At 45.8% G+C, this 26,525-nt stretch overlaps 1 protein-coding gene across 3 annotated transcripts in view; it reads right to left on the reverse strand.

Moving 5' to 3' along the window:
* The window catches only part of CASTOR2 (cytosolic arginine sensor for mTORC1 subunit 2), a 127,588-nt gene that overhangs the window by 42,884 nt on the left and 58,179 nt on the right, over positions 1-26,525 (reverse strand). For all 3 annotated transcript variants that reach the window (XR_011089021.1, XM_068656214.1, XM_068656215.1), the window contains exon 2: positions 20,074-20,144. Coding sequence is in view for 2 of the 3 variants with exons in the window: in XM_068656214.1 (XP_068512315.1) it covers positions 20,074-20,144 (71 nt within the window). In the remaining variant the exon portion in view is untranslated. The remainder of the gene's footprint in view (positions 1-20,073; positions 20,145-26,525) is intronic.

Consider the following 26,525-nt stretch of genomic DNA (forward strand, 5'->3'; position numbering starts at 1 on the left):
GGCTTTTGATACCGGTTTGGATGCAGCGCTGCTTCTGCTGCCGAGTGCCCTTCCCAAGATCAAAGCGCTGCAGGCACACACGGCGCAGCAGCTACCGCCCTCGTTAACGAACCCTACGTGGTTGTACACAGGTATCGGCAGCTTGTTCATGCATGTATGCAAATGGGGGAGGAAAAAGAAAAAAAAAAAAGAGACGTCCTCAGGAAGCAGCAGCTGAGGGTAGGGCCGGGTGCTGGTTCTGGAGCAGCCGCGTGCAGTTGCTGCTGCAGCGCTTGGTTGGAGCCGCAGCAAACAGCCCGGCCCCAAGCAGAGCGGCCACAATGGGAGCGCGCCTGGGGGGTCTTCCTGCCATGTGGGCTCACTGGGGGGCGATAAAAAAGGATGTTTAATTTCAAAGGAAGGGATGCAGCGTGCAGACTGTGTGAACTTAGAAAAATCAGGTTTCGCTCTGACGTACTGAAGGTTGGGCCAAAGAAAACTGCTGGGCTCTCTGAGGACAGAGGACAGCCCTTCTCCACCAGGAGCTTCCTTCGTCCAGCTCCCAGCATCCCAGCCAGCAGGGGAATGAAGAGCTGCTGAAGAAGGGCTCCAAGTGCAACTCCTGCACTCAGGGATCAGCCACAGCAAGCAGCCTGGCAGCAGAGCAGCTGCAGAGAGGACCCCTGGGTTTTACCCCTGCTCTGCACCAAGTGTGTGCTCACACCTGAGCCCAAAGCACTGAGCCCACCAGCCCAGGAGGTGACACAGGGCAGCAGCTCACACCTCCCCTTGCCCTGCTCATCTTCGTATCTCAGCACACTACAGCTCCCTTCCCCACCCAGCCCCTCTGCAGACACCTTTGCATCAATCCCCCCTGACACCTCAATCCCCTCTCCCGTGAGAGCAGCACAGTTATCCCTCAACACCTCGAGGCACGATGCACCGAGGTTCAGCCTGGTGGTGGTTCAGAGCTCGCTGGTTTCTTACTTTTACAAGACTTCTGGGGAAGTGCATGCCACAGGGCCACAAAAAATCCCAACTAACCATCTGCAGTCCCAAGCACGAGCCTCCACAAACATGCTGCTGCCAGGTGAAAACGCCAACCTCACTGTAGAAATCGTTTCACCGTATTTAAGACGGAATTAAAACATATTTAACTCTTTTAAATGATATATAATAAATTTAAGAATAAAATAAAAAGCCTCAGATCTGCGAAATATGGACCATTAATCAAACAGACACTCTGAAAGACCTCGCTGTGAAGTCTCCAGTGATTAGCTATGGGCACCCAGCCAAGCGGCCTGCAAGCTCTGTTTCACTGACATGTATTTTTAAACTAGCTCCAGCAAAGAGAAGGCCATTTAGAGCACAGAATATCGGTTTGGGGGGCTGGGACAAGGCCCTGACACAGATTATCTTGCAGAGCATCTCTCCGTACCTTGGTTCTCCCCCTCTAACACTGGGCTAACATGCCATCTCCTAAGGCCTGCCTGGTATTTAAGACCAAATCTGCAGAGCAAGGACCACCTCTTCCTACATTTATACAGTACGTGACGTGATTCTCTCCCTGTTTTTGTGCTGAGAGGTGTGTACATCTGTAATGTACACAATGTGAAATGTAAAAAGGCAAGGCTGAACAATCATCAGGCATAACACAGCCAGGCTCTGGTGATGCCATTACCCCTAGATCCTTCCCAATTCCATTTAACGTGTTCCTTTAAACCACCCAGCGATAGAGAGTCTGTGGCCTCCTTAATAGCACATTGATTAAAGGCACTGCCACAGGCTCGTGACGCCAACTACCAGAAGCACCTGTCAGACTGCATCAGTGTCCCCTGAGCCCCAGGTACGCCGAAACCTGCCTGTGCTGGGGCAGGAGAGCTGGCAGCTCATCAAGCCAGTGCCTTCTGCTGACTCGTGCTGAGCAAAGTATCTATAAACTTCTCACAGGTTGCAAATTGCCCAGAATGCTACAGGGACAAAAGGTTACGCTGGTAACAAGCACAGAATTAAGCTGACAGATTTGGAAGATCAGTAAAATGTTGCTTTCCATTCAAAATAAAAATAAAAAAAAATTAAAAAAACAGATTACTTACCAAAAAAAACCACAACTCTCCCCACAGTGTTTACTCTCCTGAGATGCAGCGAGAGATTATTTGCATTGCTGCAGATCATCACGTAGAGAAAAGCAAATGTTTAACAAGAGGGAGAAGAATAGAGAGGCTTGGAAAATAATGCCAGTTAAGAGGTTTTCAAATCGGTCTGCCTGAAAGAAGATGGGTAAACACAGTGCTCATCTGAGCTCTCTAAAAGCAGGAACCACTTAGCAGGTGCAGAAGACTGGTGCCCGGGCCTCTCTTACAGCCAGAGCCCTGCTCTCTGAAAGCCACGGTGGGCATTCAGACTCGCAGTAACTGCTGCAGCTTCTGGAGATCCTCCAAAAAGCGAGGTTTGTAACCCAGGGGGGCTTTCAGGGCAGATTCCTGAGCGGGCACCACTGCTGCTACCTGCTCACCCCTCAGGGAAGGGAAACCCTGCGTAGAGAGGTGCTAATTTAAAAAAAAAAAAAAAAAAAAAAAAGAACAGTGCAAGCAGAAAAGCAGGCATTGGTATCTTCAGCATGCTCCGCCAGCTGGGAGCAATTTGATTTATCACGTAGTTTTGTTTTAAAGGCCTGTACCACCTAAGTTTTTAATACAAGTTTTAATAGAGCGGATGAGACGCCACCAGGAGAAGCCATGTGCTTGTTTCAGAAAGATGGTTCTTGCCCTCAAGAGTTTACATTTCATTCTGACACAGGAAGACAAAGCACATAAGCTAACTGCATTCTGGCTGCCTTTACAGCACTAGAAGTGTTAGGAGACTAAAGGAGGTAAGCACAGACAAGAATATTTTAAATTCATTTCTGCAGACATGATCAGAGAAGTGCAAAGTGGAATTTCTCTGCGCATTGCAGGGAATCAAACGCCAAATAAAGTCCCATGACAGGACTTAGCAGAAGCTCAGCGCAAGCTGTTGAGCGAAGAAATAAAACAGGCATCTTCATATAAATGTAGGTCCTGAAAGAGCCGATCGAGAGAGATGACGGATGCCCCAGACACGGAGGCTCACAGGCACTGCAGACGGAAACATTTGCTCCACAGCTTTACCCTCCTGTCTCAAACAAGTCGATCGGTGGAGACGGGCACACAGCCCTGCTGGCAGCCCCGCTGCTCGGCGTGCTCTTCAGCTGAGGCACTTGCCTTTTTTCGGGCTACCTCCTTCAAGCCTGTTTCACAAGTGCTACCCTGGAGCAGCTAAACACTGATTTGTACGGAGCGACACCAATCCTGGGTCCTAAAAATATAAATAAGAGGACAGCTAACTTCTGCAGCTCTGCTGTGCCTTGTTGTTGTTGTCAAGCGCCACGGGACAGCGCGGTATGAAAGGGGGCATAGAAGCAAAGCGTCCCGCAGAACAAAGCCGTTGTGTCTGCCGTGGACTCGCATGACCTCCTCCTTAGGGTAAACAAATCTGGACTTCTTCTGAACCAGACACAGTCAGAGACGACTCTCTGGTCCCAAGACTCCCAACTGATCGTGAAGATGAAAGAAAACCCTGAACGCTGGCTGTCACAGCACAGACGGCCCTTTATACAGGTGATAGCGATGTCTTGACCTGCTGGGCTCACGGTGTTCACTGTCGATAACAAACTTACCATTTATTAACCTTTTAAAACTTTCCTATACACACGTCTTTAATGAAAAGGGTGATCCTTCTCAATATAGCTGCTCAACATCTGCAGAGCTCCTCTGTATGGACAATTTACTCCTGAATCCCATGATGGCCTGAAATTTGGGGGGTATTACCTATGCTTGGGAAGCAATGCATCCCCTGATGCTCAGGGATCGCACTGCACCACTCACAGCCAGTCCCCAGCGGGACAGCTCAGCCCACAGGGATGCTGCACAACCAGAAAAGCACGGACAGACATGCCCAAGTCCTGCTGACATCCATGGGGATTAAAAACCTGGAAGCAAAACCAGGGGATCCTCGCAAAAGGCTGCTCACAAACCATCACCCTGGAGCCTGCAGGACATCAGCCCATGCCAGCACAGCGGCTGAGGATTTATATTGCACATAAAAATGTTGTTTACAGTGGTGCAATACTGAGCGCCCTGAAGGAAGGAGACAGCCCAGCAGCGGTTATCATCAGCTGACAGGGTCACCATCCTATTTACCATGAAACCACTCTTTCTTCTCCTGCCATTTCCTCTATTTAGTCTCCAACATGCAGCAGCCTCCGTCACTACCTGAGCCAGACGCCACCCCAATGCAGGAGCTTTGGGCACTCCAGGGTTTGGGATCCAAGCAGCAGCCTGTAAGGTTGCAACTGAGCATCTGCACAATGGAGAAGACACACGGGGAGGTAAATCATCCCAGGCCAACTGAATTTTGGCATCATCCCTATTAATAATCCCAGGTGTTTTTAATATTAGTTAAAACAAAATGCCCAGAAACAAAACCAGTGTAAGTACTGGCCTACACACAGAAAACTGCTGAAAAACTGCAACTGCATCAGAGCTTCACTGCTCCTTAGAGCCAGCCCGTTTAGGTCCATTGCTGTGAGCCCTGCCACTGTAGCTGTGGCCTCTTTCTGCCCAAAGCTAGGGAATGGATCCCATGCCCCATTCCCCCCAGCAGCAGCCTGTCCTCATCTCCATCACTGCTGCTCTCACTCCCAGCTTCCAATCCCACTCACCTGACCCTACACCCCCACTGTTTATAACTTTCTTCTGTCTCTGCATTACGATGTTAACAGCGGGGCCAGAAACCTCCCTTACTGCTACCCCAAGGGGCCCTGCTCCCCCCCGCAGCACAGAGGCAGGGGCACAAAGCTGGCTTTCCTCTCGCCTCTCCCAAACCCAGGGGTACAGCAGGCACGAGCTACACTATAGTTTGTGAAAACACAGCCCAGACTCAGTGTCGCTTCAGACACTTGCACGGGAGCTTTTCAAAGAAAAGGCTGTCAGTGTTCTGCAGCATTTCCTTCCAAGATGCTCCCAAGAATGGTTTAAATTAAAAAACAGAACGAAGTCAGGTCCCCTTGCTGGACAACCCAACCCCAGGTTACCAAATCCAGCAGGGAATCAGGCAAAGGCCTCGGGTGTTTGACTGGAAGCACCGGGTGCAGTTCGCACGAGGCGGTACGATCGGCTCTACCTATAACAAGTTTTCAACTTTTGCTGACACAGTTCATTATCTTACAAAACAAATTGCTCCAAGTGAACTGTGACATTAGTGTGTGCGATTCTCCAGTCGCTCAGGCTATTAATGTTTAAGATGTAATTAGAAGTAAGGGTAGAAAATAGCCTTTGCAGAATATTTTTCAGACCATTAGTTGAAAGAATTTTCCACGCGATTTCTCTCTGGCATTTCTGAGTACAAGGGCCTCCTCTCTATCAAGTGCTCCCCACCCCGCTACACACTACGTGTTTGCAGCAGTCACACCAGCTCCCTCCCAACGTGCAGCAGCATCTCCAGCTCTTATCCCACTCCTTGGCTAAAGCGGAGAAGACCAAGTCAAATCAGACATAGGCTGGCAAGGGGCTGCCTGGTTACACTCGCCTCCATTTAAAAAGGTGAAATCAAGCTTACTCTCTGATCCGTGAGTCCCTCCTGGTAGCCTGGCTGTTGAAGAAATGAAGAAGCAAGCTGGGAGAAAAAATACAACATATCACAGCACACCTATCTGCTGCAGAAATAGGCATTGTTACTATCCAGCAGGGACTGTCCGCGCATTAACGTACTGTTCATTAAACCAGCACTTTTCTATATGGGAAATCCCTCACGTTGAGCCCCTGCCACGTGCTCAACTTGGAAATAAGGTACCTTCTGTGCTCTTTTAAAAACCCTTCTTGCCACCTAGAACGTTCTGCAATGGCTGCTTGGAAAAACCTACTTGCTGAGCACACCAGTATTTCGGCGTGTTGCTCCCTGGACCACGTTGCTGTTATTATGTACGCTGTGGCAGAGGCTAGGAGACCTGGTCGTGGACCACAGCCCAGCTGCCTCAAGCTCACTAGGGAAAAGAAATCAGAAAAATTCAAAAGCAGGAAAAGCAGCAGATGAAAAGCAGTGTCTAATTCGTTTTCTTTTCCCAATTTTCCACTGAGTGCTTTCCAAGCATCATCTTTCCATTCTCAAACGAGGAAGCAGGCTGCGCCCCGCGCCAGCAGCCCAACTAATCAAAGCTGACAACAGCGTCCCCACTTAGGGCAACCCATCAAAAACATACCAAACCCAACCACAGGAATCTCTATAGAATAGCGTTTTTTGGTGTTTTTTTTTTTTTTTTTTTTTTTTTTTCATTCTACATTTCCCTCCAGAAACTTTCTGAATGAGTCCTGGGGAAGGACTGAGGGTTGGCACCAAGCACAACCTGAAATGCCGCAGGGGCTATCGGAGCGCTGCACAAGCACTGCAGCATGCATCTCCTCTGCCGTATGGAAGAGCCCTGTCTGAAACCCAGTTTTGCCCTGTCCACAGACCATCAATTCCCCCTGCCATGTAATCCAAGCCGGACATACTCAAGCAACGAGGCTTTTATGCAAGTAAAACTTCTGCCCGTGCCCTCCTCCTCCCCACCATGAAGAGCTGGGCTCCCTCCTACCCCCTTCCCTTCCTCCAAAGCCGTGCTTTTCTGTGGGGCTGCACATTTAGGGGCCCTGATGTTTTGGATATTTCATCCACATTTGGCTTCAGCACACGAATGACTGTGGTGCCCCGGTGGCAGAACATACGTGCTTAATATGCTTCAAATTAAGCAGGTGCACATGCCTTAAAGGTGCAGCCACTGCTCCACCAAGAGCGTTGCTATTAAACCTCCTGTTCTCAGCAGAGTTTTTTGTTGGGGTTGGTAAGGTATACTCTGCAGCTGCTTTGAACTTCGTGTTTATGAGACGCAGGTTGTACTTCTGAAAACAAACTGGTTTCAGTTTGTGGTTTCCTTTCATCCAACTGGGAGGCAATCTGAGAAGCTGGCATGGATCGTCCTTGATTCTTGGACACACAAATACATTTCCTTGTAAAGGTACATACAAGCCACTCAACCAGGCACATTGTGGCATGCTGCAATATTCATCTAGGTCAAGAATTTGTTTACACAAATTCTAAAAATGAATTTGTCTGGGGGGAAAATGATCTCTGTTTAGAGCATAGAGACATGGTAAACATCCATCAGAGCAGGCACTCCTGTCTGCTGCAAACAGCAGAGAGCTTGTCTGAGAGAATGTTTTATTTTCGTGTTCACTGGTTGAAATGCCAAAACAGATATCCACCAGGGGCTGATCCACACCATGACCCACCTAAGTCCTCATCCCAGATCTCCAAATGCTCAGACGTAACTTTAACAAAAAAACAAGCAAACAAACAAACCAAACCCTAATTCACTCAAATTCACCCAACTTAAAATCTGCTATCACTGGGGATTTCAGTGGTCTGAGAGCAGTACTTGGGCAGCTCCAGGGGATGCCCTCCTCCCTTGGACTGTTCTCGCTTTTGGATGTTTATGTCTGCTATTGTGAGCTATTTAATTCACCAACTAAGGAAAACTTTGGGTTGATCCTGGACCGCTAGATCCTGGCAGATGCTCTCAGTAGATATATCAAAGCTTGAAATTCCAATAAATATTGCAGTTTTAAGCTAGAGTTTAAGGACAGGTTTCTTTGAAAGAGCAGCTTAAATAATTTCACTCAATCCCCTTCTATAGCCCTGTAGAGATATATACACATAAATGCACAAATATAGGTATATACACACAGGCATTATATAAATTGGCAACTCTTAATTACGCAAGTTCAGCTCAAAGTGCTTCAGTAAATAAACACTTTACCCAAGCCCGGAGAAGCAGAAGAGAAAAACAACTGTGAAATAAATACCTCGCAGACATGGTTACTTCAGCAGGACTCCAGAGATTACCATTTAGTGCTTGCAATCTGCTCAGCAACGTACAATATACAAAAATAAAGAAATCAGGTTTTTGGGGACCCTCCAAGGGCACGTCAGCCACACACCCGGTGCTCCTGGCACCTCTGACCCTCGCAAAGCCACCTCTCATGTTATGAAACTCTTCAATTTCACATACTCCACAAACAATTCAAAATAAATGCAGACTGACTGCGGCGATATGGTTCATTCCAGCTTTAGAAACGCAATAAATATGGAAGTGGGGAAGCTGGAACTGAAGAGGGATTGGTAAATCTTGCAAAATAAAAGTGAAAATGTTTCAGTAGAACATTGCAAGAGCAAACCCAGGAGAAAATGGACAAAACCGATGCAAAGAAAACTAGTAACATGTCTACCATCTTTTGCCTAGATGGTATGCAAAGAGCTAGGAGAGGGATTATGGAAGAAAAGGGAAAACAACTTGTTTTTTTTCTGATACTCTGAAGGAAGTCAGCTGCTGCCAACCACATCTGACACCTCAATGAGGTTTGTTGAGTCAGGAGGTTGGCTTTTTAAAATGCTGTGATTCAGACTGACATACATATACTTGTTGTATATACTTGAATAAATCCAGATCAATTGTGAATAAATCCAGATTTATTGTGATTCTTTCTGTTCATCTTCTGGGGCTGCAGCATTAAGTGTTCATATTTGTATGAACTTACTAGGGAAGGGAGGATAGGAACCTCCTGGCTCATCTCCTATCCTTGCACACATCACACAGAGGACATCCACCCCATGGGCAATGCTCTTTAGCCAAAAGCAAACCTGAGCTGACACCCCAGTTTTCTGAGATACATCGGTGTCTCAACACAACAGGATTAGTGCAGATTAACGTAGACAATAGGTTTTCACTGTTATTATACATCGCAGTTGATGTGGCAATGCCTCTCTCATCGCATTATTGTGCCAGAGTAGGGTATCAGTCACCTAAAAGGAAATGGACGTGCAGAATCCATACCAGAAGCCCCCTTCACAGAGAGCCCTCTGGTTCATGGTGCAGGACGTGGGTGTGAAGACTGCTCAGCTGAAAGCTCTGACTGCAGATTAGTAAGCAACTCATTAAAGTTGCAAGACTTAAATAGGTATCCAATACATCAGGAATTGCAATTTTGCATCACGGTTATTTAAATGGGAGCTTAAATAAAATGCTTACAGGACTGCAATGATGAGGACTTGGTTTGGGAATTATCAGAATTTCAAGCTCTGGAATGAATTAGAATAGAAAAAACAGTGAAAATTTAAAAAAAAGATCTTTTGGATTCAAGACTTCAAGATAATCTTAAGAGTTAGAGGAAGAGGACTCCTGAACAAACACTATCACAGGAGAGAATTCAGAAAACATCAATTTGTACGGCTCACTGCATAAAGCTTCTGTAAGCACAAATCATGATTCAGGATCTAATTAACATAACCTGACGCTAACACCCTTTCCAAATTGAATAAATGATTTGGAAGAAGAGTTGACTTGTATGTTTATTTCTATCATTGCCTGATTGTGTACTAAGTGCGTGAGCCATAAAAGCAACATATGGGGAACTCTGCACTGTGATATAACCCCCAAGAAGCTACAACCTTCCACCACAGGTAAATCTCACATGCTCTCTTGGTGCCTGTGTGTCTCTAAAATGCTTCACATCCTCAGCTGTGCAAGTCCTGTTAGTCTCGCTGTGCCGATAAAACATATTTCTGGAAGGTGGTTGCAGCTGAAAGACAGATTTACTGATGACACAGTCCGAAAGAGATGAGAAGTGTTTTAACCACAGGGGTAGAAGAAGAGCGGGCATGCCTTTAGCATTATGCACTGAGTATCACAAGATAGACACGTCTCTGCCAAGGGAAGCTGGAAATGCAACTTGTTCAACTTTCTCATGTGTAAGCTGCATGCAAAATATTAGTGCCATGGTCAAATAAAACATTCTACCATTTTAGGCACATTGCCTAATTAGAGGCTATTGTTATCTGAGAACACTGTTTTTGCAGCTGTCAGGAAATTAAATAACCCAAGGGTAACTTGGAATTAAATGAAGCTGTACAAACACAGAGCCCAGCTCTGAAATCCTGACTCTGACAAGTAGCTTCTCTGCTTTCCAAGGGACTGAACATCTAACTAGGGCATGCACCTACCCTCTTCTATCATGCCACAGGATAACACGATACTGGTCCTTCTGGAGTGGCTGATGTTGTAGCTGTTTAGAGACTGGGAACTTGTGAATCCGTATGTATGCACAGACACTGCCTTCTCTCCACTTAAATAATCAGCACATCCTGAGGAAAGACCTTCATACAAGGGTCCACTAAGAGCAATCAAGGACTGATAAAAGGAAACGCTTACACAGAAAGCCCTGCTTTCATCTCATTTTCAATCAATTCTCCTCTTGCAATCCCTGTAACTTTAAACTTTGACAGCAATCTAAAAATTAAGCTGGTTATATTTACATAGTGGCTTTTTAAAAAATTAAACACAAAGGAGGAATGAATTTCCAATGGGACTGGCAATATCAGGTGAAACGCACAGAAATGTCCATTTTGGAAAACGTGTGTATGGCCTGTGATTTCTGCCGTGAGAAACAACTCTGATAGCAGCAGAAGAGCAAGGAGGCCTGGCCGGGCCAGACGGATTTAGCAACAAATTGCACTGCACGAGGAAACTGAGTCATAATGCAAGTTATGGTGTGGTAGCACCCTTCCCACCTGGCTGCAAGCAGGGGAGGGGCAAGTGACTGGCTACAGACTGCCAGGAGGGTCACTGGAAAATCAAGTTTTTACAGCAGTGTCTTAGAAGAGATACACATATCCTTGGGATACAATGGTAGGTGATGTCCGATTTTAAAATGCAGACACCTGGAAGGAAATCTGGGCTCGAAGTTCAGGCAAAAACTGAACCGTCCCACAAAATGTATATGTTAAACAAGTTGCTCAGTCTCCTTTGTGTATCAGTTTCCTCATATGTGGGAGAAAATTCTTACCTCACAGGGGTATCATAGGACGGGAAGTATGAATGCACTCTAAAAACAAAGCATCGTTATTATGTTTGGCTAAAAGTGCAGAACATGGCAAGGTGAACTCCAAAAATAATCATTATGTCCACTCTCGCTGGAGAACCGAGTTAGGAAGACAAATCCAGGTTAGGCTCCAGCCTGCTCTCAGGAAATCAGGCTGCTCTCTTCCTTCCTCTTCACGGGATAACGCACCGCTAATAATGAGCAAACCTGGAAAATCAAAACCAGATCTGAGCTCCGTGAGCTGGAGTCTGCTTGTGAGATGGAAGAAAGGAGAAGAAATTGGCTTTTTTTTTTAATGGTAAGCAATGAAAGATGAAAAAGTTTGGCTCTAAACGTGTCCAGAGCATGGACACGGGTCTATCTGCCCCCCTGCCCAGGAATTCCTCCTGAATACACTTCGATGCCCCCCCTGTGCCATGACCAAGATGTCCCCAACCTGCCGAGCATGGCTCTCTGCTCTCAGCCACGAGGCCACCAGCCTGCCCACGGCACTTGGTGGCTTCACAAGCACACAGGCTCCACGGGCTGCAAGACCCGAGGACTTTGTCTCTGGCAATCAGGCTACAGGAACTGCAGAAATCAGCACATTTCCCACTTCCTGACAAAAAAATACAAAAATAAAAAGATCCCTGTATTTCAAAATCTCTTGGCAAGGGCTTTGCTTGCAGAATCTGCGAGCCAGGGGTGGGGAGGACCCAGCCCCGAGACTTGCGGAGGGCTCAGGTTCCCACCAGCAAGGGGAAGCAAGCAGTGCCTGCTGCTGAGAAACCAAGAATTTAGAAAGAAAAGACAACCAAAAAAAAAAAGGAAACCAATGCGGATAGACTCATGTTTTCAATTCTTTTCTATTTTCAAGTAAAACAGCACAAGGAGGTATTTTTTTTCTTCCCTTCCTTTTTTTAAATTGCATTTCAGATGATATTTCACCGGGCTGACAGAGCAGTGCAAATAATTACATTTCAAACAAGACTGGAAGATGTAGCCACGAATTCCTAACAGTTGTATGACTGTAACCTTGAGGCTGTATGACTTAATCCTGAGCAAGATTAAACACTAAGATACAAGATTTTAAAAAGATTATGGAACTTTTTTTTTTTTTCATAAAAGGGTGCTTTTTCCACCATAATCTCCAATCTGTTCCACTGTGGGGATGATTTATTCAGTAGGTCTGCAAGTGTACCCATTGTAAAAGGCTTTGTGAATCATTTGGGACAGAAGCTACCTCAATTATTATTTATCACGGCCCTTGCCTGTTACACTATCAAAGCATTTCCACATGTTTACTAATTAATCATTATAAAGCCTGTTACGAGGTGATTTAATAGGATTATCCCTATTTTTCAGATGAGGAAACTGAGACACAATGAGAGACTTGTCCAAGGTCAAAGAGAGAAGCCTGCAGCAGACCTGGGGACTTGAGCTCCAACTCCTTGTCCCTTCACCCTGCAACTGCAGCAGCAAAGGCTCTCGCTGCAGAAAGGTTTCCCCAGCGGGCAGCCCTTCCACAAACCCTGAAGATACAGGACCTTGGCCTGACAGAAACAGGGTGAAGATGATGGCTGGCCAATGTGTTGCTGTCAGCTCAACATGGAAAAGAAAGACTATCCCTTCTTCATGTGTTTTAGTATGGTTATTGTAGGCTCATCGTTTCTAGATTAAGGTCACAGTACTTATGAAGGGGATGCCAAGGTGGGGAAGTCCAGTTCCTCATCAGGTGATGAACCTGAGAGAAGTGAGGCTTGAAACTTATGGCGTGGTCTAACTTAATTGCAGAGTTTGGGAACTGAGGGCTGGATGCTTTCAATCTTAGGAAAAGGAGTATTTCACTGCCATATCACCGATCCCTCTTGGGAAAGATGCTCAGCTCTCCCTGTGCTTCAGTTCCTGACCCGTGGGGGGGGGTAACAGCACTTCCTCATCTCTCACAGAGTGTTCTATAAAAAAACCAACACTTAGGAAGCACAGAAAAAAAATGACAAATTGCAGTTTTACCAGTATTTCAATATACAAATGCTCAAAAAGTTTTACAAGGTACATTCAGCCTTGTCCCTTCCTGGTCATGGGGTGCACCATTGGCTGCCCTGGCTTGTCTCCACCAAGCCAACAGACTGCGATTAGCTCCAGACACAGGCAATCAACCTAATTAACCAACTCCCCTTAAGTCCTGCCTAAAATATACATAAATATATATAGGGCTGCTACATCTCTGTTGAGCTGTATCTTGCTTTTAGAGATCGACCTAAAATTTCAGTGAATTATTCCATTGTTTCAGCCAGAAAAGCATTTTTTAGGTCCTGCATTTATAAGAGTGGCTTGATAAGAGCAAGCCATGGTATCCATCTACTCATCTGTCTCAGATTGGAAAGTGTTAGGAAGCAGCCAAGATGTAATAAATTTAAAGGAGGAAATCATGGCCAGTCAAGTGGTTCAGGAAGAGATGTCTGGGCTTTCTCACCACGGGCTGTGAAACAAAAATAGATATTGATACACACCCATCTACAGGAAGAAACAGTGAAAAATATGTCTTATTTATGCAGTATTTCTTTAAATAGGAGCAGAGAAACTGGACCAAAAGTCTTTATGTGGCACGTTACAAACATAAGGAATAATATGTGCGATCAAGATTTGCAAACCCACTCACATGTCAGCACTAAGGAGAAGCTGAAGTGCTCCTTTACCCAGGTGACACAAACCAGACCTTGGAATATTACAGATTTCTCATCCTCCCTTCCCCCAAAAGATTTAAGTACCAAACCTTACCGCCTCTCAGGAGGGGGCAGAAATCCCACATCAGCACAGCCCCCCGACATGCATATTGATCCGTGCTGACACACATGCACTGCAGCAAAAACCCTTCTGAGCAAGCACATATCCCTCATTAGCCCGTAGTCAAATCCCCGTGTTTTTAATTTGTATTTAGGTCATTAATACCACATTACTTAAAAAAACCTGAAAACCACAGACACAGTATAGTCTGGCCAATACGGAGATCCAAAGGAGAGCGATTGTGCACGTGTTTAATAGAGAAAAACATCTTCTGCCTAGCAACCAGCCGGCTCTCCTGGCGGTCCAGGGGAAGGAATTCAGCGCTATAAATGTCAGCAAGCAAATTAAGCCACCATGCCTGAGATACAAAGGCCTAGTCACTGGGCAATAAAAAATTAAAGGAGAAATAGTTACAGGAGAAATATTCAAAAAAAAAAAAAAAGATGCATCTAATAGCTTGCTTCCCCGAGTATCTTTAAATAAAGTTACAGATTGCTCCCAGCTAGATGGGTTCTGTGCTTGCACTTATTTATAAGCTGATTTCTTGCCCATTTTATATACAGGATGAGAGAGAGGATACTGAAAGCAATTTACCATTTTGATGTTATTGAAAAAGGGAATCAACGTGGTACTAAAGTATATGATGGTCCTGAGTCCAAGGTCAGATAGGGAACAGGTTGTCTGAGGATGATGGTTATCAAAACAAAGCACTGCCAGCAGGGGGGCTTTTTTTCTTTTTATCCTTTCTTTTTATTAGAATGAGGTCAACGTTTTAAGAATTCTGACAAAATCTCTCTGCCACTCTAACCAGTCAAGGCTTTTCAAATAGTTCCATTATTCTTAACACACTGGGCAATTTACTGTGAGGTCTGCGATTAGGAGCCTCCTCCCTCTGGAAGCTGTGTAAATACACGGATTTCTGGCCTTAGGGAAGTCACCACCCACATCAGGCAGCCCAAGAAGGTTGAAGGAAGGACTGCCACCTCCACTTGGAGATGAACCCACGTGTGGGGAGACTGACAGCCTTGCTCTACACTTACACAGGGGATCTGCACCAAAGGAGGTGTTTTTCCCCTGCTGCTTCAGTACTGAAATCCAAGCACCCTTCCCCTGGTTCCCATCCAGAAGAGATCAGTCAGGACCAAAGTCTGCTACTGGCAGTGACCAGCATGAAAGGGCTGGCTGGGTCGGGGAGACAGAAGCCCAGAGCACAAAGTGCTGCATTCCCCTACTCACCCTCAATTCCCTGAAACTGGAAGAAGCATGTTTGCCAGCCCAGAAACCACAGGGATTCACTCCTCCCTTAACCTCAGCATTTTATTTCTTTTCCCCTTCTCTGATACTTTTTAAGTTCATTGCCTGCAGAGAAAAACTGCATGGAAGGGCTTCCAGCCCAATGCCAAGGCTGGGCAGGCAGCGTGCGTGCCTAGCAAGAGGCTGCTTTACTCTGCTCAGGACAGCTTCCCTTGTGACAGACTGTCACAAAACCCTTTTATGCAGATGTTCACAGAGCAACTCAGCAGCTGCCAAGGTCACAGAGGAGGCTGGGTCAAGGCAGCAACAGGCTCAGTGCTCTCCCTGCAATGGGGAAAGACGCCTTCAAACCCCACATGCTGCCCTTGAAGAGGTGGCAAAAAGGGGGACTTCTTTTTCCATCATGAATGCAGCAGAAACTCAGAAACGAGAGCTTGTTGCCTTCTAGGTGCAGGGACTGTCTTGCCCCAGAGATGTTATAGATGGGCTCCTGTTGCCCTAGCACAGAGCCAGGGCACCCATCAAAAATTACCAAAAATGACCCACAAAAACTGGCTTCACCAAAAGATAAGGGAACTAATGTAAATATCATTATGAAGCATGAACCTGACATGGAAAGTGAGAGCAAGATTCTACCTCATTCTCTCAAAGCTTAAGGCTAAAAAGAAACAAAAAATGGTGGTCATTCTGGGAAGGTCTTTGCAACCCCACAGCTTTGTTTCAAGCAAATGCAAGAGATACAGAGAAAATAAATAATCTGTAGGTAAACCATAGACATCTGTCACATCCATGCAACTGGACCAACTTATACAGGTGACACCGGGTGGGCTCTTCCTTCCTATGGCTTATAGAGAACACAGGCGGCCGAGGGAGAGCATTAATTCTTCCTTTCACACTGTGCTGTACAATTAGACAACCAATGTAAAACAGGGGGCTAGATGAACGGCTCTTCGCTGAGCTACCCAAGCAGAACTATCTCTAAACCTAGAAGTGGACTTCCAGGGGAAGAAAAAAAAAAAGGAAGAACAAATCTGCAAACAAACCAGCTGAAGACACTGGGATCAGAATAGAGATAAACCACACACCCACAATGCCCTTTTCCCCCCAGTACAAGGTTCTCTGGATACAAGTTACAGATGCTGGATGTGACAGCTGCTGGGAATGCCACTGGAGGAACGCTGTCACACCACCAACACCCCAAACCCATCATTTTATCCAGGTGGCACCTCCAGGATAGCACCACAATGCCAGCACCTGTTTCCCAGTGCCCGTACTGAGGGTTTCAGAGGCTATCTCCAGGTGTGCTTTGCTTTCACTGTGTGAGACAACTGAAACCCGTGATGATGGAGGGAGGCTGGAAGGGGGACAGACTGCGCAGGGAGCACAGGGGCTGTGATAATATCTGCCCCACGCACAGGTAGCTCCTGCTTTCGGCCAAACCTGGGGAAAAATGCAAATGAAACTCAAATATTCCTGTACGTCAGGAAGCAGCAGCCACTTGACTTTTCTGCCACGTGCTGGCTGCGCGGCAGGTGATAAACGCAAGGATTTTACATGGCTGTCCACGCAGCCCAGCAGCCGAGCCACTTGTCCTCACACAGGAGGGCCCACGGCCAAGCTCCTTCTGCTAATTCATCTCAGCATCAGCCAGGAAAAGAGCCTTCTGTGCACGGTCCCCGTGTCATTTCGCTGAATAAAATTCTTCCCCATTAACAGGCCAAAGCCCAAGAAACGGTGCCTGGAACAAACGAGGTTCTGTGCAGATCTAATCCTCACCTCAGTGCCAGGGAATTAAAGCAAAGAATTAGGCTGTGGCCGTTCCCTTCCAGCATGATGAATGCTTAAGCAGGTTACGGCTTTGCACTGCAGACGTTTTCTGGGGAGAAGTAATGACTTCTTTCCCAGCCCAGCTCACTTGCTTCTCTCAGGGAAACAAGCCTGAGGATTATTTTTTTGACAAAACAGTTAAGAATGATTACTGCATGTCAGTATGCTTGAAGTGTTAACCTCAAGGATTGCTGAAAGTGCCAGGATTTCTCCAGCCTATTCTTCTCCCTGCAGTACTGTTTGTGCCATGCAGAACAAGGGCCCTGGCTGACTCAAGGTGCCAGGGCAATCCTCTCACTGCTGCCACGGCAAAAATTTGTATCAGCTCCGGAGAGAGAAAAGTCCCAATTTTCGTCACAGAAATGCCTACCCTTCAGAAACTTGAATCAAGTTTGTTAAGCCTTGCAAGAAGAAAAATTACCTGGAGAGGAAGAAAAATAAAAATCTTCTTGCTGATGGACTTGCAACTGACACTGCTCACCAAAGGTGAACTTGCCCTGCAATTCTGGAGCTGAACCCAGCACTTCTCCAGTGAGGCCAAGAGGCAGCTGATCCACTTGCGGCAGGGATGCTTGGTACTGCTCTGCAAGGAGGTGGGATGCTGCAGCTCGTACAGGTTTGGATCCTCTCCAAGTCCATGGGCTGATTGCACTTTGTATGTGAAGGCCAGGGGAGATTCCTCCTGCTCAAAGGCTTAAGCCAGAGGGTGAGGGGAAGCAGGGAGCGAAGGAAAGCTCTTTCACACTTAGATCCTGAATTCCTCCAGACCATGGAAAACTTTGCAGCACGTGGAAATGAGAAACAGGGATGGAACAACAGTGGGGATATCCCAGCAGGGCTCACCCTGAGAAAGAAGCTTTGGATGGGGTGGTGACAATTCAGAAAGAAGAGGTTTAGCTGGACATGGTCCCTAAGGGAACAGGGTTGTGTCCTCTGCATTATTCAAACTCTCCTAACACGAGTCTTGCAAGCAGAAGTCTTTCACTTAACAGCAAAGATAAGGTGATAATGCTGTCGGTTCTGTGACACTACTACTCATGCTGGGTTTTGCACCTGACTTCAATGCCCTGCTGGAGCAGAGGATCACCTTAGTGTGCCCCTTCCTTCCCTCCTTCCCCTGCATTGCCTGGAAGATGACCATTACCCATTACTCCTGCAAATCTCCGCTTTAACACCCCAACTGCACGCTGTGCGTTTGACAAAAGGGATGCTACGTGCTGTCAAAACCATAAGCCAACAGAAGCTACGTGGGTACTGTAACTACCAGCAATAAATTCTCACGCACATGAGAACCAAGGTAACAAAGTCAAAAGGGTGCAAGCAGAGAGCACTGCTGCTTTGGAGTGCAGCAGCACTGCCTGGTTCACAGAGCAAACCTGGGGCAGCAGCAGGACATGCAGTTCCTCAAGGACACAGGACTGGCTGGACCCAGGATTTGCTCTAAGTACAACCACTGGCACACAGTGCAACAAAACCCCCACTGCTGATGAGCAAAACCTCTGTTTCAGCTTACCTTTGTTTCAAGCCGGAATCATTTCCAGAGGGACAAACAGCAGCATGGCCTGGTAACGCTAGAGGCTGTGCAAGGGTGGTGGCAATACAGATTTGCCACCAGCAACTGAACTGAGGGATCTACCTTGTGCCAGCTGGGCAGAGAAGTGAGCCCCATGGATATCACAGCATTAATCTGACACTGGAGGTGAGCAAATCCACATGGACAGCACAGCTTCAGTGATGCAGACTCCCTCCCAAGGAGGGGAATCTCTGGATTTCTTGCTCTGCCACATGCTGCAGTCCTTGGGAAAAAAAAATAATCTCCTCCTTTGGTGACTTCTCTGTTATAATTAAGCTCTTAGAAGTAGGTTTTGCATCCTACTATAATAGGGAGACCAAATTTGAATTCATCTCACCCAGCTAACACCCATAATAGAAAAGCCAATACTGTCAACAGTAGCAATAAAACGTTCATGCATATGCCACCTGAACAAATGCAACAAGGGACATTCTGGCAGCAGGATCATAAGTCTTCACATCTTTTGGGAACAAAACCAGAACACATGACTTCCGCTTCCAAGCAAACACCACAACTCCCAAACGGCAATAGCTGTAAAGATCCATCCACCTATTGTCAACACAGCGATTATTTTAGGAAAATGTTTAAGCTACCATTATAGTATTCCAAAATGTAATAATTTATTCTATGTTTATGAGTACTCCTGAAACAGAAGGGGGAATAATTCAGCAATGGTATTGATTATAAAATTTTGGATCTGTACTAAATAAAGATGGTATAGTTCCTAATTTTCTCTTTAGGATCATGGTATCACAGAACCATTGAATATTACAGTGTCTCAAGTAGCTACTTGGCAGTTAATTCCTATTCAGGAATGAAATTCTTCTTTTTCATATTTTAATGAATTTTCTCCAAACCGGTAAAATGTGTAGTCTTTGAATTCCAACCACAGAAAGCAGCAATTGAACAAAAATAATAATAGCTGCACAACACTTCCTCATTCCACTACCTCAATAACACTGCTACAAACAAAACCTCCCCACATGATAAATGTTATTACAAACTATTTCCATCCGCAAAGCCAAACTATTCTCTCCATCCACACTCGCCCAACACCAAGCATCTGCAGCTCCCAAGAGCCTTCTTTGGCGCGTAACCGCCCCGCTCCACCTTGGATGCTGGCAGAGAGAGACCTTCAGCCACCGTGGGCATTGGTGGCACACAGTCTGGACTGAGATGGGTGTGAAAACAAGAATAAATCACAGCTTTTGGTGACAAGTCAAAGGAGCTGATTCGCAACTCTGCAGCGCTGTGACGGGTGTGGGGCTGATACCAAGTGCTCATCCTCAAGTTCTCCTTATAAAAAGGGAGAACAGAGGAACAAGCTGGAGGTGCAAGACGTGGTGTGCTTGTAGAGGCTTGGGAACAAAGGCCAGCTCGTTTTAACATAATAATATGCAGATGGTTTTGCTTTTTCAAATATGCTTAAGCTGCTCTTTAAGACTTGTGTGTCTTCTCCTCCTGGCATTAAAACACATTCATATTCTGCGTGTGAGACGCCTTGTACAGCACAGCAGCACAGACAGCGTGCTTAACTGATCAAAGCACCTTCCGTAGCTGCACCATGAGCAGTGACAAACAGAGCTGTTTTACAAACACCCTGCCTTATGATCTCGCCAAGGACTGACACCTCCTCCTCCTCCCCGCGGGTCGGGTGCCGGAGCGGCGCACGCTGACACCTACCTAGGAAGCCCTCTTCATCCACAATGATGGTGTAGTCCTCTGGGGTTTCTGTGAGGCTGAAGAACTTGCACCTGGCAAAGGCAAACAGCAGAACGGGATTAGCCTTTGAGCTGAGGTCTTCCAGCTAAAGCAGAGGCCCTTTCCCACCCCAAGCTCTGCTGGAGAAAAGAGCCACAGGCTGGTGCGCACGGAGCAGCCCAGGGCACTAACAGACACAGACTTTACTCCTGGCTCAGCCACTCAGGCTGTGTGACCCACATTCCCTGCTGCCTGCCTATACACCATGGAGCTGGTAAAACACTTATTATTTTTATGACTTAGTTATTAGCTACTTTTCTTAATTACCTTATCCCTTAAGGCTTTCCGTCACAGCCCCGGACCTGCTGTGTTGCCCCAACACAGAGCAAAAGGCTTTGCTCACACACGGATCCCTCCGACCTACTCCAAAAGCCTCCCCATGGTTCACACGTGAACCCCTCTTCCCGTTTAGCCCCTGAAGTCTCTTGCCACATCAACGTTTGAAGGCTGATCTCTCAACCAAAGCCCCTGCACCTCTTCCTACTGCTTCAGAGCCTCTTCCCAGGAGCAGACAGCATCCCAAATCCCACTGCTGAGCCCTGCAGGAAGCCTCCCTCCTCGGGCGAGCTGCAGGTGAAGAGACAGGGGGCAGCAAGCCATGCACCTGAGCCCAAGGGCCTGCTTCCCTCCTCCCCATCCTCTGCTGCCTCCGCTCTGCCCCAGGCCCATCTCCTCACACCGCAGGCCACGCGAGGCACGGCTTCTCCATCTCCTTCATCACTGAGCCCAACGTCACCCCTAACACGAGACACGAAATAGAAGTGATGTGAGGATCTCAGGCTGTAGACACACAAACAAGAAAAGCCTCAGCCTTAAGGTTTAATGCCAGAGAGAGTTGAAGGAATTTTTTTCCCACATGGAAATGTGTGGCGCATACCGATATAAGTACAGCAACGCCTACTTGAAAAAAGACCTCCTCCACCTCTGTTCCTCTACCCTTGGTCCCCAGCAGCACACCAGAGCGCCCAGACCACATCTGCAGCCCAAGTCACTGGAGAGATGGCAAAGAGCAGGATTTTGCAACCGCACTTTGTAATGCTATCAGATTCACCTGAGGCCAGCTATAGAAAATATTTAAATGTTGGCAAAATACAGGTTTTTCTTAAGGTCCCCAAATTTCACAGTGCATTTGCAGTGTAATTCCTGTACGCCGTACAACTCAGCAGGACTCACCAAGCACACACTACCGGGGCTTCTCAGCACCTGTGTCCCAAAGTCTTCAGGTCTCGTGGAAGCCAGGTGCCCCACAACCATGGCCCCACATCAGAAAATAAAGGCATCCACTTGATTAGAGGATCAGACTAAGAACTGGCGTAGGCTGTCTTTTGACTGGCTGAAAAGAACAAAGACTGCAGCTATCCCCTCCAAAAACAACAGGCAGGAAAACGAGATGGCTGCTGCCCTCCGCATCACCTCAGCAGGAAAACCAAAGAAACAACACGCAGCTCTATTAGGGATCTGCCACGCAACCTACAGGGCTTCATGTAAATGGAAAACACCGGACAACCTGCCTCTACAGACTCGTCCTGCTTTCCTAGAAGCATCCGTCACGACAATGAAGCATGACATGCTCCCTCCTAGCACAGATGTATCACTATAAAATACAGCAGTGGCCCCACCACAACAGAAACCACAACTTAATTATTTTGTGTCATTGGTAATAGCTACCGTGACAGCCACATTTACTAACTCAACTCTCTCCAGGAATAGTGCCAAGAGAAGCAGAAAACAGTAGCAGCCCCAATTTTTTATTCTCACTTCTTAACTGCACAAGGATGCTACCTGTGATGGGTGATCTATGGCGGGTAAAAGGGACTTCTGGTATGCTGCTCCAGGTGGCTCCCAGGAGGTATCAATATTTATTATTTAGCAGATGAATTCCCTGGAGAAGTCACTGAAATAAAATTATTTGCAACTAACAGGCTGCCTACCCACATGCATGCTGACAAGGGAGAACCTAATGGTCTTAAAGGAGAAAACATTAATATTAAAAAAAACCAAAAACAAAGCAACAAAAACAACACCAGCTTTCACTGATCTGCGATGAGATTTACAGAGAAATTTTGTTCCACGATGGTAATGAACGTGTGTGTGCACACTGACCCAGCAGAAAAAGCATGAACGTTGACAGATGCCATTTTCTTAGCACACATTTAAAAGTGATGATATTTAAAGGATACGTGCAGATGAAATCCCATAATTGCTGGCTCAGAAAGCATGTCAAAACCTCACATCTTCATATCCCAGCTCCAAGCCCAATCCCCACCTCACAGCGTTTCTGCAAAAGGTCAGCAGCACAGAGCTATTTGACTTTAAAAGCAGTTTTTTCACCAGCCCACAAAAGACCAGTAGTTCTTGGGGTATGTATTTGCTTTGTTCAAGCCAACCGTGCATTTTTTCTTAGGGAAAAGCTAAAAATGAAAAATTGGAATTGCAAACATTGTGTGATAAATATATGGCCCAGGAAAATTTATTACCATCGCATCTACTTCCACTGAGTGAAACTCAAATTGTCTTGAGGCATCAGTAACAGAAGGAGCCCAATATCATATTTCTTTGTGTGCCACACTACATGTGCCTCTTCCATTCAAGCTATTCCAGCCATTTCTCTTCCCTCTTACACCAGTCCTAGAAAAGCTGAATGCCACCAGCATCTTGTAATCTCACACCACAGCCAAGAAAGGAAAGGAAATGCCCTTTAATCGCTTTGAGACATCAGGCAAGCAGCATTTTTCTAACTACGTGTGGAAAGCATATATATGTAAAGAAGAAAATATTTTTAGTTCCCTAATAGCCCAGCCTCGGATAGATTCTTCTGGATTTCTGCCTTCTTCATGTTTCAGCACATTTCCACTTCAGCACTGTTGCTGACTTCGACTGCCTGACAACATATGTCTTTTTCTGGCAACGCAGCAAATGTAGACCAATCTATTATTAGATTAGATCTTTGAAACTGCAAAGCTTACACTGTGTATGGAAGTAATACCCGAGCTTGCACAGAGCCGGAAAGCATGTGTAGGATGCAGCAACAGCATCATTTCAGTTTGCAAACAGCACGTAAGCCTCCCTGGGAGAGGCAAGCGGGCAGGAGAGCATCCCCGTTGGCCTCACTTGCAGGTCAGCACCAGAAGCGTCTCTTCCAGACATTTGCTCCCCAGACCTGCCTGGATCACAAGGATCAACACAACTTCCCTGGGTCTGGTCATACGCACAAGGACGTGTCTGAGGGGACTCAATAGGGGTTACCAGGAAGTTCGGCACAGATTATGGTCTTTAAGGAAACCACAAATCCCATCTTCTCTTTTATAAGGAAATTACTCAATTAATTGTTGCGTAGGCAGGGTAGAGGGTTGCAAAGCTGTTTGTTTTATGGAAAAAGACCCTTCCCAGGAGCAGGTGGGCATCCGGCCTCCCTACAATTCGGAAGGCACAGCTGAGTGCCATTCAAAAGCGACATAATGGTTAAAAGGCATTCAAATGCAAAGTTTGGAGGTAACCCAAAAGTCTGTGAAGAAGCAGTTGATCTGAATGGGAGTTAAGAAGTAGCAGCAGAAAGCTGATCTGAGTGAATATGGAAAAACATAATTTGTTGGGTTTTATTCCAGGCTGTCTTCTCGTTTTAGTTGAGAAAGGATTTATATGCTTCACTCCGTACATTATTATGATAATATATATTCTTAGTACAGAAAGACAGTCTCATGCTAATCATTTCCATCCTGGTGATCTTAACTTCTTTGCAGTTTTATCAATAATGACAAGAGGTGAATTCTAGTACGACATATTGTGAAATGTATTTAGGAAAGCAGTAAAGAACACTTGTGCTGTTAATGCGTTTTGACATATTTGTGTAACATGTTAAGTACTTTACACCATCTAATTACAAGACTACACAGTCAAATAGCACTGAAAATTGCAAACAGTGAAATGGCTGGTGTTTTCTAAACAGCGTATCTGTTTGTTAGCCAAAACACTTTGCCATCTTTTTGGTGAGACTCAAAGTACAGCTTAGCCGAACTCCAAAGACAAAAATGCCCCTTGCACTAGTTGCCTGTTTGCCTTCTACTCAACGTCAAGGTCAGAAAGCAATAGATTCACCTTTCTTACGGTAATGTAGTTCTGAGGTTTAGTATGAGAAGGCTCCTACCCTGTTAAAAGGAGCACTATTGTTTGTATGAACTGTGTAAAACTCTGCATGACCATCCCTGCCAAGGGCGACTCTGAAGATAGCACAGCACTCTTAGAAACGGTCAAAGGACGGCGGTGACATTCCTCCCCGTCGTTAGTTGTGCTCGGCTCTGAGACACAGACATCAGCAAATACATTCAGAGACTGCATGCAGAGCCACTGTGATAGCAGAGTTTGGTTCATTACAGAAAGTTAATCATTTTCAGAATCAACAGAACAAAACTAACAGATTTGTGGCCAAGGAAAGCAAGTACTCACAAACAGACAAATTCTGGGAAGTCCTACAGCCTGTGCTATGCCAAGACTTCCAACACGATAACCATGACGGTCTTGTCTAATCCGTAATAATAATAATGACAGTTTAAGCTACAGATTACATTGTGTACAGTTGAAAGGGGGGACCTTCAGTCAGCCCCTCTCCTTGCCACTTCTCTGTAGCTGGGGAAGTTATCTAAAGCCTTTATTTAGACCTTGAGAGAACTGGGAATAGAATAATTGAAAAATGATCTGCATTATTGAAGGAATGGAAATCAAGACCAAACACAAAAAGGATGCCTGCAATACTGAAAACAGGAAAGAAAAAAAAATGGGGGGGTGGGGGGAGAAGGATGTGGATGTGCTCAAAAAAAAATACTGATTTTAAGTACAGCTTACTGATAAAGCCAGGACACATGGAAAAAATGTCAGCCGGGTGCCTACTGTACTTGCCTTCATTAAAGCAGTATCAAGCCATGGTTCCTATCTTCATCAGAACAGTTCCATGTAGTCTGGACTGCAAGAGCCCATGCAAATCAAATTACTGCTGTAAATGAAAGATTAGCAGTAGCTTGGAACAATATTGACTAGTAACTCTGGTATGACTTCCATTTTTCTGGAGACAGACTTAGTCAGTCCAGACTTCCCAAGATGCGGATTTAAAAAAGCTACGATATTCAAGAGGTATCTTGCAGCACAACCTCAGGAGAATTTGTTGTTGTTCTATAGACACACACTTGGGAGTTTATTTTGTATGACTAGCAAAGTCTAAGTCATGATGCTTTCAGTAGTCAAAGCACGAAGTTTGCAGTACTGCTTTCTAAAACTGTTACTTCAGAAACTAAAACAATTTTTTCTTTTATTTGTCACGATAGCATTGATTTTTTTTTAATACTTCCTAAAAAAAACAATTAGAAAGCAACATGCAGCTTTGCCGGCTTACTTCTCCCCCTTCAATACACTTCCACCATCACATTTACAAAGATTCTGTAAGAAAATCCATTTTATCCCGACTTACGTGTAGAAATAAATTCTTACCAAAAGCAATGTAATACACTAAGTAGGAGTAAGAATACACCATGTGAAGAAACTAAGGCATGTTACGTGCTGGAACAGAGTGGAAAACTCAGCTCAGTGAAGGAGACTCTATGGGAGATGAAAGGTCTGAGTCCACCCAAGTGCAGCTCCCTCGTTAAACCACTCCACCTGATGAATATGACCATGCTGGTTTCCCATCCCAACACGACTGCAAACAGGAAAGAAGCCTGCGGTGCTGAGCGGAGAGTACTGCAGGAAATATAAATGCAGTTTAAGACTATGCAAGTGTTACAGCGCTCATCTGTTATTTGTCCACTAAGGGGCTAAATATAGAGCATTTTTCTTGAACTTCACAAGAACAATGCACAGAACAGTGACTTTAGGTGTGGACATAGTGAAGTTAATGCATCTCTTACACCCAAGGCTCATCCTGGTCATGGATCTGCAGAATAATTTACTGACCTGATGTAATTAAAAGTTATTCTTAGCACAGATTTTTCTTCCCCGGTCATAAATTATTTCAATTGAGCTCTGCTGTGCAGTTTTTACTTAGAACATCACTATTCACCACCTATATTAGTGCATGGGGCTGAACGAAAAACCTGGATCTGAACCTTACTGCTGTGGCCGGTGCTCAGATGATGAATGTGCCAGGTGCTTGGCAGCAGTTCCTCTGCCCATATGTTGAGGAAAGTCACCCCGTTATCTGCAAATGGCTCATCTGCTCTTTGGGACTCCAGTCTGCGAGGCGCCATGCAAGCATCCACAACACAAAATGTGCTGCAGGGGGCAAAGCACAAGGACAGAGCCTGCAGCAGATCTGCACCCACACTGCGCCTCACCTCATCCAAGCACAAAGCTTCACTCAAGGTTTTAGCATTCCTACTGGATTTTTT

This window comes from Anas acuta, chromosome 19 (assembly GCF_963932015.1).
Source record: "Anas acuta chromosome 19, bAnaAcu1.1, whole genome shotgun sequence".
Lineage (NCBI taxonomy): Eukaryota > Metazoa > Chordata > Aves > Anseriformes > Anatidae > Anas > Anas acuta.